Source organism: Saccopteryx leptura, chromosome 7 (genome assembly GCF_036850995.1).
Source record: "Saccopteryx leptura isolate mSacLep1 chromosome 7, mSacLep1_pri_phased_curated, whole genome shotgun sequence".
NCBI lineage: Eukaryota > Metazoa > Chordata > Mammalia > Chiroptera > Emballonuridae > Saccopteryx > Saccopteryx leptura.
In genome coordinates, this window is record NC_089509.1 from 103525026 (window position 1) to 103541917 (window position 16892).

At 55.3% G+C, this 16892-nt stretch overlaps 1 protein-coding gene across 5 annotated transcripts in view; it reads right to left on the bottom strand.

Annotated features, from left to right (window-relative positions):
- Positions 1-674: 674 nt before the first annotated feature.
- The window catches only part of CFAP65 (cilia and flagella associated protein 65), a 40347-nt gene continuing 24129 nt past the window's right edge, over positions 675-16892 (bottom strand). For 2 of the 5 annotated variants that reach the window (XM_066345254.1, XM_066345259.1), the window contains 16 exons: positions 16537-16750; positions 16098-16226; positions 11227-11403; positions 10885-10951; positions 10627-10737; positions 8034-8225; positions 7772-7930; positions 6208-6351; positions 5859-5972; positions 5546-5653; positions 4070-4132; positions 3638-3840; positions 3067-3195; positions 2055-2531; positions 945-1082; positions 675-870 (listed from right to left, as the gene is read on the bottom strand). In XM_066345254.1, coding sequence (XP_066201351.1) covers positions 708-870; positions 945-1082; positions 2055-2531; positions 3067-3195; positions 3638-3840; positions 4070-4132; positions 5546-5653; positions 5859-5972; positions 6208-6351; positions 7772-7930; positions 8034-8225; positions 10627-10737; positions 10885-10951; positions 11227-11403; positions 16098-16226; positions 16537-16750 — 2588 coding nt within the window. In that variant the 3' untranslated portion in view covers positions 675-707. The remainder of the gene's footprint in view (positions 871-944; positions 1083-2054; positions 2532-3066; positions 3196-3637; positions 3841-4069; positions 4133-5545; positions 5654-5858; positions 5973-6207; positions 6352-7771; positions 7931-8033; positions 8226-10626; positions 10738-10884; positions 10952-11226; positions 11404-16097; positions 16227-16536; positions 16751-16892) is intronic. The other 3 variants (XM_066345257.1, XM_066345255.1, XM_066345256.1) reach the window with 3 other exon arrangements.

A 16892-nucleotide genomic window follows, 5' to 3' on the forward strand; every position in this document is an offset into this window, starting at 1 on the left:
TGATAGGAGGAGCGCAGAGCAGAGGACAGCGGCTGGGGGGGGTGATGGGAGGAGCGCAGAGCAGAGGACAGCGGCTGCGGGGGGGGGGGGTTAAGGGGAGTGGGAGGTGGGTGTCCCAGGGGAGGCCAGACATCCCCCCGTCTGGGAGTTCAGAGTCAGGACAGAAGTCGCTTGTCGAGACGGTGACCCGCTGCCTGACGGTGACCTGCACCCGCACCCAGCCTTTAGCTGTGGGCCCTCCGCAACGTGCCTCGGTCTCCCTCTCTTTCCAGTCTCTCAGCAGAGTCCCAGAGGCCCTGCAGCTGCCGAATAAAGGCCGAGGGCGGAGCGGCCGAGCCTCGGAGTAGGCCCGGAAAAGCGGGGCGGGGAAGGGGTGTGCACCTCCCTGTCCTGGCCGGGCCGCGCGCTCAGTGCCTGTCCACCAGGCTGCCCCGGGGCGAAGGCCAGCTGGGTCCCACCTGAAGCGCCCTCCCCTGTCCCCGCAGAACCCTCGCCCGGCGGCTGCCCTGTACAGTGGGGAGGCCCAACCTCCCAGCCTTTAAGTCTCCGATGTGTCGCTAAGGTTCACGTCGGCCACTCCCATCATCTGTCTCTCTCGGAGCCCGCGTGCGAGCTGCTCCCGCGTCAGGGAAAGAAAGTCAAGGCAGATACAGAAAAACGGCCAGATGCTTTACTGGAGGGGCGCTGGGGAGGGTGCTGTGCAGGATCTAGGGAAGCAGTCTGGAGGAGCTGGCCTCCGGCCTGTTCCAAGAGTCGGTGGGGGGCGGTGCCACGACCAGCCGGGGCACCACTCTCTGCTGTGATTCCAGGGGCGCCGCCGGCAGCAGGTCTGAAGTCGGAATCCTGTAAGATATGAAGCCCCAGGTAGGGCTGAGGGTGAGGCTTCAGGCCAAGCTGCTGCCCCCGCCACCCCTGGCGCCCCTCCAGCGCCCCAGTGCCCCCACCTGGGAACGCCGAGCGGCTGCAGGGCGATGACGCGCGGCCGCGAGGTGAGCACCACCTCCCCTCGGCTCGCCTCCACCAGGATGTTCTGGATCATATTCTCCAGCAGTGCCTCCTGCAGGTTAGCGAAAGCCGGGAGCCTGCGGGGGACCAGGGCGCTGGTGTCAGCGCGGTCATCCGCCATGAGCGCGTTCTCCGCGGGCTGCCTGTGAGCTGTACCGCGTGCTGGGTGCTCTGTTTGGATTCTCATTTCACTTCCCACCCTCCCTAGACTAGGAGGCATCCTGGTTCCAGCTTACAAACACCTATAAGCCTAAATTGCCAAATAACATACAGCTGGTACAGTGGTGGGATTCGAACCTAGGCAATGGTAGTCTTCTCTCAGGGCCAGGTTTGGAGAAAAGCACGCAGCAGCGAGAGTGCAGAAGGGACAAGGTGGGGCCTAGGGAACCCCAACCCTGACAGAAAGCCACCACAGCGCAGTTTCAAGAAGAGGGGGCACTTCTCTCCTGGTTCTGGAAACCCAATTAAGAGATCTTGAAGACTACAACTACCCTCCTTGAAGTGGTGTGATGGTGAATGTTAACAGGCAGATCTTGGAGAAAAAAATTAAAGCTCAGATCGCCATTCTGTAAATACCGTATTTCCCCATGTATAAAACGCACCTTAATTTTGTGGTCCAAAATTTGAAAAAAAAAATGTATTACATAAAGTTATTGAACTCAAGTTTTAGTCATCATAAAATTCATACAACTTCTCATCACTGTCAAAACTCCCATCCATTAGCTTGTCCTCATCTGTGTCTGATGACGAATCACTGTCTTTAACAATGAGCACAAAAAAAGTGCAAAAAAATGGGAAATGAAAGTAAAAAAACCTACAACCACTGTATAAGTCGCACTCAGTTTTTAGACCTCCAGTTTTCTGGAAAAGGGTGCATCTTATACACGGGAAATACGTTACTCCCACCCGGGTCTTATACTTCCAACATCATGCCAGTGCACGCTGAGTTAGAAGAGACACGCAGTAGAGGCTGCCCCAGTCTACCTTGCCTTGCAGGATCCTTCTGCACACAGCCCCCTCCAAACCCTCAGCTGGGTCTGGCTACTCACCGGCTCGTGGCCTCCTTCTCATCCTGCTCTTGCTCCTCCTTCATTATGGCCTTCAGCTGCTGCTGCCACTGCCATTGGAGAGACTCCTGGAACATAGGCTTAATTCCTGTCCCCGTCAACTTATCTTCCTTCTCCTCCAGCACCTCCTCCTCCTCCAGCTCCTTCTTGCCTGTCTCCTCCTCCTCTTTCATCTCCTCTTCTTCCTCCTCTTCCTCCTCTTCTTCTTCCTCTGCATCCTTTTCCGTCTCTTCCTCCCCTTCTGGCTTCCCCAGACTCCATTTGTCTTCCTCCGGCTCCTTGCCTCCCCTGTCCTCCCAGCTGCTGGAGGACAGAAACAGTTCTGGCGCTACCTGCAGGCTGCTGCTCTGGGTCATGAGCCTGGTGGACTGCTCGCTCCAGAACTGGCAAAAGTAAGGTATCTGCTCCGCCAGGCCTCGGTTTATGGCCTCATGGAAGGTCTTGTCTTCCAGCAGGCCTCTGGGTGGCAGAGAGGAGGAAAAGATTCTCACTGAGAGGCTCTGAAGCCCCATGTGAGGCTTTGGTTTCAGAGTTCCTCAAGTTGTGGTTCTTGCCTAGTGTGTCCACAAACAGGTGCTAGGTGAGAGAGGGGAGCCCTTGGTCCGTTGCTCTTCCCACCTTTCTCTAGAGGAAGCCATCCCTGGACCCCATGGAGTCTTAGAGGTGAACATTATACGGTAGAGACAGAGCCAGGAAGTCAGAGTTTCACAGATGAGGGACAGGAAGACTGGGGAATGTGAACTAGCTCTAGACCTCATCATCTACCAGCTGTGGACAGGGCAGAGCTCGGGACCCAGCCCTGATGATGCCTCCAGCCAGCTCCATTACAGATGTGCCATCCTGGAGGGCCTAGGGCTACCAGTGGAAGAATCTTGTGAGGAAGTTTTATTTTTCAGGAAAGCAAGAGCTGAAATTCCAGGAACTGTGGTAGACCCAAGTTGACTGAATGCACTAGAGAGATAGGGAGGTGAGAGTCCAGGGGGTGAGCAGACACCTGATGATGGCGGTGAGACAGTCGACCAGAAGTTGCTTCTTCTGTTCAGAGACAGGGGCCCACTTGTCGGGGGATTCTTTCTCAGAAGCCTCTGGCTCCTCCTGGATGGACATCCTCTGTGGCAGCTCCCTGGGGCAGGCCATGACATTGAGTGGCCTGGGCAAGCCACCATGCTAAGGCTGGGGGCATGAGCAGTGGTGGTGGCCTCACAGTCACGAGGACATAGATGAGTTTGGGGTGGACTCAGTCTTAACCCAGACATGGTGCTGCTGCATTTGGGGAACTAAGCCCGACCCTCAGAGTCGGAGCAGGACCTGGAGAGGCTCCAAGTTGGAAAGGAAGGAAGGAGGGAGAGGGAGGCCTAGGTAGGTTCCCCAGGGGGCCCCATCCTCAAAAGGGCTTAAGCAGTAATGGGAGCATCTTGGGCAGCCACACTCCATTAGCACCCCACCACCACCAGTGCACCTGCTCCAAGCCCTTGGTAAGGATTGGGTCTGGGAAGCCCCTGTTCTGGATGGGAGATGGGGGTAGAGAGCAGAGGGAAGAGACCCCTCTCTCTCTGAGAGTTCACCAGTGCAAGAAGTGTCGTGGAAAGTCAGAGAAGAAGTTGGCCAGGAAATAGTCGATGGCGTGGGCGCGGGCAGTGAGGCCCAAGCAGAGCACGCCTGGCGCGGGCGGCTGGAGACCTGGCCAGGACGTCTCCTCCTTTGGGATCTTAAGACTCCGGCTGGTGGGCCCGTTGAGAGACTGCTGGTTTTTGATGGGGGGCAGCGTCTTTGGAAAGGGGGACATGATAGCAGGGGTCTGGGGACTGCACTTCCATCACTGATGGGTCCCGAGCCCCCCAACCAGGCCTTTTGAGCCACACAGGGTTTGACCTCACCCAATGGCAACTTCATCCCTCCCTTCTAGAAGGTGGACCAGGGGTTGGAGGTATCTCTAAGAGTGAGCAAAGACCCACTCAGGTTATCCAAGGAGATGGGCCCGGGGCTTACGGCCTTACCTTGTACCTCCTTGTAGGTTCACAGGCTGCACAACATGCTCTTCTCTGGAAGCAAAGGGACCCCTGCTTAGGATACAAGAGGCCCAGAGGGAATCTTTTCTCTTTCTACTCTTCCCACTGATCCACCAAAGGCCTGAACTCAATGCTAGGACTTGCTGCCCTCCTGTTCTTGCCCAAGTCTTAGCCATACCTTCTTCCAGAGCCTTCCCTAGGGAAGTACAACCTACAGACAAGGAAAGTCTGGTTATCCAACTGAAGGAAAGAGAAGATGCCACCAAATATGTGTAGGCTGACCCGAAAGAGCTCCTTGCACCCTGGAGCTTTGTGATTTGGTGTGATAAGGAAGCAGCCTCCCTTGTTAAGACTTAATTCAGAATTCCCTTCTTCTGTGACCTCAGATATGGGTTACATTCACAGTTGGGTCAGAGTTTCAGAGGGGAGCAATGTGGTGGACACAGAGGTGATCAAGGAACAAACATGCCAGCATGGAAAGGCTGTGAAACTGGTGGTGGTGGGGACCAAGACCTGCTTTGTCATCAGTCTCCCCGGACAGATGCTCATAGAACGTTTAGTGAATGCTTACTGGGGCTGGGCACTGTTGTAGCTACTTTATGTGTATCGACTCACTTAATCCTCCCAACAGTGCTACAGAGCACATAATATTTTACTTGCACTTAAAAATATTTTTAAATTTTTATTTCTTAAAAAATATTTTTAAAAAAGATTTTATTTATTGATTTTAGAGAGAGGAGAGAGAGAGAGAGAGAGCAAGGGACGGAGGGGAGGAGTGAGAAGCAGTCGCTTCTCACATGTGCCTTGACTGGCCAAGCCCAGGGCTTTGAACCAGCGACCTCAGCATTCCAAGCCAGTGCTTTATCCACTGTGCCACCACAGGTCAGACAGAACTTTCATTTCTAACCTTCCTAATTTTGGAAATTTCAGACATACACAGAATTGTAGAGAATGCTACATAGAATCTTCCATTACCCACCACCCAGCTTCCACAATTCACAACTCACAGCCAACCTTCTCTCCTCTCCACTCCACCTCTGAATTACTGTGAAGCCGATTAGCTGAGGGAACTGAGAAGTTAAATAACTTGACCAAGATCACAGAGCTAGAAATTGTCAAAACCAGGAATCCAAACCGGGCAACTTGTTCCAGAGCCTGCACCCGCAACCACCAGGCTGCACTACCGTCCATCAGAAGGTGGGCTTTGCCTCTTTTTCCCTAGTCCCCAGTACCCAGTGCTTAGAAGGTACTGGTTAAATACTAGCTACACGAAGCAGGGAAAGGTCAGCCAGCCTTCTGTGTGCAAGAGTTTCTTGGGGAGATGCTATGTTTAGTCTGAGAAAATAAATCTAATCTCTTAGGGCAGGCTGGCCAGTTTTGCATGTGGGACCCCCTCGGATCACCATCTCTGTGCCCTCGGGTAAGGCCAGTCATGGTGCTCAAGGCCCGCTCTGCCCTCCTCACCGTCACGTTCCTGTCCGTGATAGTGAGCTTCACCTCCTGCTGCCCCTTCTCGTCCTTCCAGTCCTGCAGGTCCTTATGGTACTGCTGCAGGAGGTCCTGCCGGTACACCTGGGGCCCAGGGCCAGGAGGGAGAAGACCAAGGTCTGGGGGGCCTGTGACCAGGCTTTGCCCTGGCCTGTGCTGTGGGCCCCCTGCTCTTCCTGGGCTGGCTCTCTCTGGGGGTCTGGGGATCTCATACCCCATCCCCCATGTCCCCCCCTCCCCCAGGGCTAGAAGCTGTGCTCTATCCCGGCTTCTCCGGGGCTGGTCCTACCTTGCATACCAGATCCAGGCTGTAGAAACTGGCATGCACTGAGGCCTTCAGAGTCACCACCAACGGGACCGTCTCTCCTGGGGCCACCTTCCCTTCCATGGGGCTCACGGACACCTGTTGATTTGGGGAAGGAGTCTCTGGGGCTTCATCGGGAGGGGCTGGGACAGAGGAGAGGGGATGGGATGGAGTGGGATGGAAAGGGTGGGATGGGAGGGCAGAGCGTGGGGTGGGTGGGGTGTGAGGGGACAAGATGAGACGGGATGGGACAGGATGGAATGGGATGGGGAGAGCTGGGGTAGATCTGGAGCCCCACTGGAGGCTTGGATCTGTGGACACCAGGGACTCTCACCTCCCCAAAGTCTAGAGGCTTCAGCTGCCAGACGAAGACGATCGTCTCGTTCCTGGAGAGGTTTCTGAGGAACAGCAGGCGTCTGCACTTGCTCTGGACAGGAATGTTTCCCAGGGAGATGTGAGACTGGGACAGGAAGACATCCTGTTAAGGGAAACAACACAACAGCAACTTTGGGAGGTGAAGAAATAATAACCATAGCAACTACCAGCAGTTACTGAGTGCTTTCCATAGGCCAGGTACCACGCTAGGTAATTTACACGCACGTGATCCTCCCAATAGCCTATGATATAGGTCAGGGGTCGGGAACCTATGGCTTGCAGACAAATATTTAATAAAAATAATAATAACGTTAAAAGTATAAAACATTCTCATGTATTACAATCCATTCATTTCCTACCGCTCATGTTCATGGTTGCGGGTGGCTAGAGCCAATCACAGGTGTCCTCCGGGACATCATCAAATTTTTATTGGATAATGTGTAACGTACAAGGGTCGTTGTATTGCTCTCACGGAATTACATTTTAAAATATGTAGCTTTCATGGCTCTCTCAGCCAGAAAGCTTCCCGACCCCTGATAGAGGTACTACCACCGCCCCCATTTTACAGATATGCTGCTGAAGTTCAGACAGCATAAATTTTTTCTCCAAAGGTCTCACAGGTGCAGCTGGATAAACCCAGACAGTCTCACTCTGAAGCTTATGATTTTGACAGTGAAAACGGGCTTGGTAAGGCTGAGAAATCAGAACTGGCTTAGAGAAGACAGAACTAAAGTCAACATAGTTTGAGTCCTTGAAGTATGGTTGTAAATTAATGGGTGATCAGCTGTTGATGTTGTCACGGGGCAGAGAACAGGAGCCGTGTTGTAGGGGTGTCTGGCAAGCCTGAGGCCACATGAAAGGGGCAATTTCTCTCTGTCCAGACCCAGTGCCTCCACGGCTGGGACTTTGTTGGACTCTTCTCTGTGTTCCCAGGGCCTCCACAGTGCTCATCCTGCAGTGAGAGTCCAGGAAGGGTAGGAGCAGAAGGGTGGACAGGCAGACGTAGGAGTGGATAGTGACTGGATGGGTGCATGGAAGGATGGATGGAGAACTGGGTGAATGGGTGGACAGACACCTGGATGAGTAAATAGGCATGTTGGTCAGTGGAGAGAGGGATAGATGAGTAGATGGATAAATGAGTCAGACCTCCCAAAAGTGAGGAGTATGTGAATTGAAGGTAGTGTTAAGGGCCCTAGATATTTTCAGCAAAACCCATCTAGGTCCAGGGGTGGCTGTTCTATTTGAAGATGATACCTTGGAGCCCTAGAATGGGAGAGCTTCTTTCTACCCCTTCTAATAGCCCCATCCTAATGCCCGGAGAGGAAGGTAGAGTGGCTGGAGCAGGGACACCTGTGGTCACTAGGTGGCAGGGTAAGCCTGTCTTGGAGCTGGTCTGCCTCCTGTATCCCTCCATTCTCAGCATCCTCTCGTTTCCTTCCCCGCCTCCCCATCCCGCTGCACTGGCCACCCTGGGCCCTGAGGCTCCTCCTAGGACTCAGGCCTTCCCAGTCCCCTCCCCCTACCTGTCCAGGAACCATCAGCCTTGAGTGTGTGGAGCTGTTGTCCCATGAGGAGATACTGTGGAAAGGGGTTGTGTCCCTTGTGGCACCAGGGTCATAGCCCACTCCCTGGAATTGGACTACGGCCGAGTTCCATCCTGGGATGTGTATGGGGACGTCCACCTGGGAAGTTAGGAAGGTCGCGGGGAGGGGACTGGTCAGAGCAAGGCCTGCTGAGGAAGCCGGCCCCAACCCCCACCTCGCGAGAGCCCAAGCTGCTGCTCACTGCGTAGGGCTTGGCCTCAATGGGGGAGAAGATCCACAGGACCTGAGTGGTGGTGCCTGGCTGGATCTCCCCTTGGGGGTTGAGGCAGCAGAAGATGGGGTGACCAAAATTTTCTTCTTGAACCTGCGACAGGATGTTGGTCTGGATCTCGTATGTCACAGGCACCGAGCCACCGTTATACAGCTCATATATCTGCAGGGGGAAGGGATAGGGAGACCTCGAAAGTAGCCCAGGGCAGCAATGCAGAGAGCCTGGGATGCTGTGTCCACTGCAGGAGGGCAGGTTGATCTCTGTAATGTCACACTTCCGGTCCCAGAGCTCCCCAAATACCTCAGATTTCCCTTGTGGCTTCATCATCCAAGAAGTATGTAACTATCTTCTCAGCCTGTGCTATTTTTTTTTCTTTTGTATTTTTCTGAAGTGAGAAGAGGGGAGGCAGAGAGACAGACTCCTGCATGCTCCTGACCGGGAGCCATTCGGCATGCCCACCAGGGGGAGATGCTCTGCCCATCTGGGGCATTGCTCTGCCGCAATCTGAGCCATTCTAGCGCCTGAGGCAGAGGCCATGGAGCCATCCTCAGGGCCCAGGCCAACTTTGCTCAAATAGAGCCTTGGCTGTGGGAGGGGAAGAGAGAGATAGAGAGAAAGGCGAGGGGGAGGAGTGAAGAAGCACATAGGTGCTTCTCCTGTGTTCCCTGATGGGGAATTGAACCCGGGACATCCACACGCCAGGCCAACACTCTACCGCTGAGCCAAACAGCCAGGGCCATCAGCCTGTGCCATTTTAAGATAATCTGTAACCCTTATTTTATTTGCTCTCAGTTTACCTTTGCCAAGGTCTAAGGGAACACTAATGCTCTTGTCCTTAGTATTGCAGTTTAGGGAAATGTCCATGCAAGCACCATCCCGACTCCTAATCCCTTTCTAGGCTCTGGTTCTAATCACCTGTGAGGCTGCCACTTCCTGTAGCTATTAGAGTCAGTCTTACTTAAAGGAAGACAAGGGAGCGGAAGGAAAGGTATGCGGGCCACCAAGATTAACTTCAATGTTTGAAAGTCACAGAATGTCCTGGAAGAAATCAGAGACCTCTTGGTCTAATCCTTCATTTTAGAGATGAGAGAACAGAAGACAGAGAGAGTAAGGAGTTCATCTGGATTGATACCCAGACCTCTCATCTTTTTCAGCACCCACTCCTCAATGTGCTGACTATTCCCCCAGCCTAGACCGCCCTCTGGACTTCAGACCCAACACCAGCTTCTACTTGACCACCTCTCTTGCTTGTGTCTCAGGCATCCCACATTTGGGCCAAAACAATCTCTTCACTCTAAGACCTGCAGCCCCTTCTAGGGTTTCTCCTTCCAATGAATGGCACTGCAGTCCCAGTAGCTCGAACCAGGAGTAGTCAGATACATCCTCAACCCCGCCCTTCCTCTTACTACCCAGCCCCCAGCAAGTCCCAACGATGTTACCTCCAAAATGTAAATTAAACCTGTTGACTTCTCTCTCTTTCCACTGCCCCCTTGCCAGCCCAGGCCATCATCTGTCATCACCTCCCGAATGAGAGAGAAAGCTCTGCCACACTTGAGTTTGACTGGAGGCACAGCTGAGTCTATGGCTGCAGACTGGAGGGTATTTTCCATTGTCTGCATTCAGGGCCGCAGGAGAGTGGTCTGGTCACCCTGGAAAGCTCTGCTGGGGCCATTGAGTCCTTGCCTTCCTCTCTGAGTGTCTGGACCTCTCTAGGCTTGGGCAGTGCCAGCCCCAAGTGGGGTTCCTGGGAAGCCAGTGGGATAAAGGGTGGTGTAGGGACGTTAACAGAGCTTCGGGCTGGCGACCCCCCTCAGGTCCTGGAAGCCCATTAGGCTCAGTGGCTGAGGCCCCCTGCCCAGGAACACAAGGGATTCTAAAGGGTTAGAAATTTCAGAGCTGTGAAAGGTTTGGGGAAATACTATGTTCCCTTCTTGGAGATTTCCAATGTACATTTTCACAGCAAAGGAACTGGGTCTGCTCCAAATAATAAAGAAAACCCTACAGCATCTTCAGAATTCACATTCAAGTTTTTCATATTCCGGAAAGATGTCCTTCTTGGAGCAGTGATTTTCAAACTGTGGCTGAGACCTATCAGTGAGCAGGTTACGAAACTAATTTAATGGGTCATATCCAGCATTTAAAGAAATGGAACAGAATATAATAATTAAAAAAACATCAGAGTACTTTGCATGTAGTAGTGTATGTATTGATTTATGATCAGTTGTATGTGTATTAAGTACTGGGTTATTTCCCAAAACATATTAGTGCGGTTCATGGTCAAAGAAGTCTGAAGAACCCTGCGCCAGAGAGAAAAGAAGACAGAGCCCTTCTTCTGCGCGGGAGCGGGCCTGGCAGAGGGCTGAGCACCAGGCACCCAGAAACCGGTGCCTCTCGACTCAGGTCTCTTCCTGTTGCCCAATCTCGGGGTTCAGCCTCCAGCCCTCCCTTTTAGAGTGAGGGCTTCTGGAAGGCAGTGTTTTTGTCACCCTGTCAAGAACTTTTGCAGATACACAGAGATCAACACGCAGGCCTCTTGGGGACCAGGACGATGTAGACCACTGACCTGCCGTGGGGGCAGTGTGTCGCCGATGGAGACAGGGATGAACTGGTGGCTAGTGGAGGTGAAGTGCACATACTTCTGATCCAGCTTCACTGTCACGCCTATGAAATTTAGCTGGAAATAGAGGGCTCATGGGTAGCATCCTTCCCCGGGGGGAAAGAGAAGCCCTGAGCAGAGAGATCCAGATCCCTGCTCTCTGGGGGTCATAACTCCCTGCTCCTCTCTTGATTTTCCAAGGACAGGACCCGCACTGGGGCTCACCAGGATCTCCCGGCCGTGGGACACCTTGAATAGCACGGGGAGGCGATCAGTGCCAATGAACAGGTGGCTGGAAGGGAGGACACAGGTCCGGAATGAGTTAGGGAGCCCTGGTACCAGTGGGAGAACAAATGATCACAGCACGCCTGTGGCTTGGAGCTGGCCCTGGGAGCACATGGAAGCCCCTGAGTTGGGAAGGGGTAGGAGGGGAATTAACCCTCCCCTGCAGGTGGGAAGGGGGGTCCCCCCAGGGTGGTGGCTGCTCAGGGTGCCCTGGAATCACACAGTGCAAGGCCTGGATACTCCAGGAGCTGAAGTGCAGGGGGGTGGGGTGGGGGGCAGCACCTGTATTTGAGCTCCACCACCTGCTCCTGCCCAGGACTCAGGCTCCCGGCCTTGGGGCTGATGGAGAAGACGCTATTGTCCTGCACGCGCATTTGGTGCAGCTCGGTGGGGTCGAGCTCTGCTTGTTCCGCCCACAGGTCCAGGTCGATGTGCTGGTCATTTGGGAAGAGGAAGGTCCTGGGAGAGGGGTGCAAAGCAGGAGTGAAGCCTCTTAGTCGGAATAGAGAGGCAGGAGCTCTGAGCCCCACGAGGAATGCTGGAGGCTTCCTTCATGCCTCCCTACTTCATCCTGCCATCTGGCAAACTGTCCCATGCATGGCAGGGCAAACGGGGTGGTGGTGGATTCTCACAGCCAATGACTAACCAGGAAGTGAAGGCCGGGCTCCCATTGTGGCTGCCAGGGGTCAAGAAGGTCACTTTTATATGTGGGTGACTTGGAGCCGGCCACTAACCCTGGAGGGGTTTCTATGACAAAATTCCTAGGAAGGTCCATTTGAGACACCTAAGAATGCCAGCAGGGCCAACCAGGGTCCCCAAGCCAGCGTGAGCACAGGGCAGAGAACAGGTAACCCAGCAGGACCGGCGCTCTGGAATCTGAAGCAAAGCCAGGCGTCGGTTAATTCCTGGCATGCCTGGCATAGTAGAGTAGGCCCTGCACTCTCAACAGCTGAGAAACAAGTCGCAAGGGGTCCCAGGGTCACAATCTGAGATCCGGCACAGAGACGGCCCCAAACTGGCAGAGGCTATGAACAGGGAGAAGTCAGAGGAGAAAACAAAACGGCCAACACTTCCGAAAAGGCTCGAAGGGAGCTGAGCAAAGCAAATCAAAACCCCTCCAGTGAGTCTGAAGTATTTTTACATCAGAAATGTGAAAGAGTTACATCTAATTTCATTAAGTTTGGAAAAAAGACACCCTCAAAAATAGGTCAGGAGAGAAGAAACTGCTACTACTTTTTTTGTAAAAACTTGGAATGAAAAATGTATATGCCCTTTGACTTAGAAATCCTATTTTGGGGAAGTAACCTGCAGGAATAAATCCCTGCATGCACATGCACACGTGTGCACACATACACACACACGCACACACACACGGTTTATCACAACCGTCTCTGTGGTGGCAAAAAAGCACTGGGAACCACTACCGCCCTCCAATAAAGCCATAGTAAGGGCCATCCCTATAATGGGATATTATGCAATGAGTTAGAGCTATGTATTGATCTGTATTAATCTACAGGGAATGTTATTGATAGAATATTGAGCAGAAAGTAATATGTATCATTTTATACTGTTACCATAAAAAATAAAATGAAATGAAAGAAACAGAATAACCCTGTAACTGTCCCTGGGTCTGTATTTTGTACAAGTGCAGAGAGAGAAAGCTCTCAGCACTCCGCAAGGTGGACTGGGGGGGGGGGGGTTGCTGGGGAATTTCTTCCATCGCTCTTGTATCATTTGACTTGTTACAGGTGAATGGACTGCTTTTGTCATTTTATCTAGGGAATATTGATCAGTAGAGATCTTGCTATTATGGGGTTGTCTGAGTAGTTTCATCACCTCCATTTCCCTCTCTGTTCTCACCCAGCCTCCCCTTCCAAATAATTCTGAGCCCCCTTTCCCGGCCAATCCTCTAGCGTGAGCACCCCAACTCCGCAGAGACAGCAGCCTCCCGACCTGCCCCCTGCCTCAAGCTGCTCATCCATTTCTCTCTCTGCAACCCAGATCAGAGTGACGGCTCTTAAAAGTAGATGGTGTCTTTGCCCTTCCTCCCATAGTCCATCCCATCTCTATTCTCGGAAGTCCAAACGCTCAGAAGGAGAAGGATCCTATGGCCTAGAGACCTTGGCCCCTGCCGGCTTCCCCAGTGCGTGCCAGCCCTTCCCTCCTACCCTATCAATGCTCTGCGTATGTTGTGCCCTTTCCTCCTACCCAGGTGCACACCAGGTGCTCTGTTGGAAGGTTCTTTGCAGCCCCAAGGTTGAGGGCCTAGCTTAGTTGTAGCTTCCTCCAGGAAGCCTTTCCAATCTGCCCCCTCCCCGTGTCCAAGTCGGAGTGGAGTGGCCTCAGGGCTTCCGCAGCGCAGACCGCCCTGCACCAAAAGGCTTGCCCGCTCCGAGAGCCCGCTGGCCCTGGGGGGCCGGCTCACTCCCCTGCACTTCTATTCTGGTCCAGCCCGACCCCGCGCCTCTGAAGCCCCAGGAGAGATCCAGCCAGTGACTTAATGAGCAATGAGGGAACACGATGTTAAGCAGCCCCTGCAGGGACTCCCCCTGCAGTCCAAGGCCCCGCGTCTCACACTGCTGAGGGCAGCAGCAGCAGAGAAGGCTCGAAGGGAGGGGCCAGCCACGTGGCTCCCTCTCTCCCAGGCTCTCCTCATCATCCTTGGGGTTCTCAGTCTGTCTGTCCCGCCTGCCACCACCTCCAGGCCGAGTGCACGCTCCCTGTCTCTTGCTGGTCTTGGCAGGAGCTAAGCCTCCGGTTTGTTCTTTATAAGCTCAGCGGAGACCAGCCAGGCTTTTCAAAAACAGCCTTCTAAGGAAGGGAACGGAAGCACACACACAGAAGGCCTGGGAGGGTCCAGCCATCCGAGGAAGGTTCCCTGGGCTCGGAATCCTGGAAGGAGCACAGAAGGCCTTCCTGAGCCTCAAATGATCCCCTAATGGATGGGCCCAGCTCGGCGGGCACTCTGCCTAGGTTTCCTCTCGCCTGGTTTCCAGCAACCTGGACCCTCTCCACGGAGAGTGTGAGCTGGCCTGCTCCTACCCAAACACACAGGCACACACGATCCACCAAAACACCCTGCTGCACAGCGGGGCACAGGCCAGTGCTGCTCTTCCTGCCACCACTCCCCCTGCCCCCCAGCTCCGTCGGACCTGGCTCCTGGCCGCTCAGAGAGCCCAGTGAATGGCGGATCCAGAGCTCAAAGCCGACCCTGGGCCTTTCCCATCAGGCTCGCAGCCCTGCCTGCCAAGCTTCCTCAGTCATTTGGGGTCAGAAAGCCTCCGTTACTCACAGTCCCAGCCCTCCTCATCCAAGGGCTGCCCGGTGAGCCAGCGCCCCCAGCTGCCTCCGCCACAGGCAGGGGCAGGATAGCCCAGAGAGTAGGGGCAGGGTAACCCAGAGAGTAGGGGCAGCCCTGGCACCCGGACGATGCAGCCCCCAGGCCCCTGAGACTCTGCTGTGGCAGGAGGGCTCTTGCCGTCCCAGGTGCCCCTGCCTGCATATTTTCACTCTCACCCATGCACTGCCCGCCCAGGCTGGACTCCTGGCTCGCTCACTCTCAAGCCTGACCCAGATGGGACGCTTCTTCCTCACCTCCGTGTAGCCAAAGAAAGTTGGAAGTCATCAAAAGGAAGTTTACTAGGAAATCAAGGCGCGTGGCAGAGACAGGGAGGAAGAACAAGAAACGGCCCTGGCATGGAAACGGGATGTTTACTGGGCACAGGTTTGGGCCCCAGTGGGAGGAGAGCCAAGCACAGGAAGGGCCGAGCGTGGCGGACTCAGGTCTCCAGGCCTGGGCCCCAGTGACTAGAGGAGTGTAGCCTGCCCTGGGGCCAAAGTCTCCACCCAGGCGGCTTTGCGCAGCCACACCTTCCTCCCGACAGCACCGTGCCAGCAGACTTCTGTCCACCCCCCCACACACCACCCAGCTGTCCCTGCTGGACGGGGCTCTGTCAGGGTGCCCCAGCGCCCAGCGCAGTGCCTGGTACCCAGGAGCAGTTCAAAGCCTTGCTGATTAGCCGGTGAAGGCGGGGGCTCTGGAGTTGCACAGAGCCCAGTCTGGGTGTAAACCCGACTCTGCTGAGTCCTTAGCCTCCCATCTGCGAAAGAGTCAGCAGAGGAGGGTTTTCCCCCCAGTTGGAGTGAGGCTTGGCGGAGAAAGGGTTATAAAGCACAGTGCCAGGCCTGGAGCAGATCTCAGTGGGTGCTCCTCACTCACTGAGGCCGCGGTGCCTGTCTCCAGTGGGTGCTCCTCACTCACTGAGGCTGCGGTGCCTGTCTCCAGTGGGTGCTCCTCACTCACTGAGGCCGCGGTGTCTGTCTCCAGTGGGTGCTCCTCACTCACTGAGGCCGCGGTGGGTGCTCCTCGCTCACTGAGGCTGCAGTGTCTGTCTCCAGTGGGTGCTCCTCACTCACTGAGGCCGCAGTGCCTGTCTCCAGTGGGTGCTCCTCACTCACTGAGGCCGCGGTGGGTGCTCCTCGCTCACTGAGGCTGCAGTGCCTGTCTCCAGTGGGTGCTCCTCACTCACTGAGGCTGCGGTGCCTGTCTCCAGTGGGTGCTCCTCACTCACTGAGGCCGCAGTACCTGTCTCCAGTGGGTGCTCCTCGCTCACCGAGGCCGCGGTGCCTGTCTCCAGTGGGTGCTCCTCACTCACTGAGGATGCGGTGCCTGTCTCCAGTGGGTGCTCCTCACTCACCGAGGCCGCGGTGCCTGTCTCCAGTGGGTGCTCCTCACTCACCGAGGCCGCGGTGCCTGTCTCCAGTGGGTGCTCCTCACTCACCGAGGCCGCGGTGTCTGTCTCCAGTGGGTGCTCCTCACTCACTGAGGCCGCAGTGCCTGTCTCCAGTGGGTGCTCCTCACTCACTGAGGCCGCAGTGCCTGTCTCCAGTGGGTGCTCCTCACTCACCGAGGCCGCAGTGTCTGTCTCTAACACCATGATTCCACCACTGCTGAGCCTACTGACCTAACGTGTCTAAGCCAGTGACAGATCCTGCGTCCTGCTGGGCGACCCCAGTCCCACCCCGGCCTCCGCGCCCCATCAATGGGGTACCTGCTTCCATAGGCACTGGGCAGCCAGGTCTACCACCAGCTAGGGAAGGCCTCCCGCACCTGCCTCCCAGGCCCCCAGCCAGCCCCTCCGCGCCAGCCATACCAGTCCAGGGGCACCACACCACTGTTCTTCAGAGCCAGGAGCACCACAGAGGGTGGCGCCTCTATTGGCGCTGCCCCAAAATTGAAGTCGAGCTTCAGAGAGGTGAGGACGGGGGGGATCCGACTTGTGCTGTAGGGAGCAGAGAAAGGGGCTCATACAGGGGCTCAGGAACAGGGCAGTGCCCTCCCAGGGGCACTGGCTTAGCACTCCGCTCCCTACAGGTGGGAGGCAGAGCCTTGGGCAGGTGGGCTAGCGCTTCGGACATCAAGGCAACCCCTGCCTTCTCCAGGCCCCTCCCCGGATGGGCAAAAGTTAGGGGGCAGGTAAGGGCCCACTTCTTGGACAGGGCCCTGTGCTGAGGGTGTGGACAGAAAGCTCCAAGAACATCCCCAGTCGGGCCCTGACCCTCCCCCTCCCCCGTCTCCCAGGTTCTGCTCACCTGTGCCGGGTGGGCACCTTGTAGGTGAGCTCTCCAGGGAAGGGGTCATGTTTTAAGTAGCTGTTGAGCATGTCCAAGGAGAAGAGGTGCCATAGGTGCCTCCGGGTGATGCCCTCAGTGCTGCCCATGGAGCAGACATTCTGGATGGAGAGCATGGGGTACACGGCTGCCAGGAAGACACGGCACAGCTCCTGCTTCTCTCCAACCTTGTTATCTGGGGGACAGGGATGTGACTGAGAGGGGTGCATTCACCTCCTGGCTCCCACAGGGTGGGTTGTGCAGGAGCCCTGGGCAACCTGCCCCAGGACCCTTGTCAGGAACAGCGGATGTCTCCCAGGCTCTGAGACGTTTCCAAC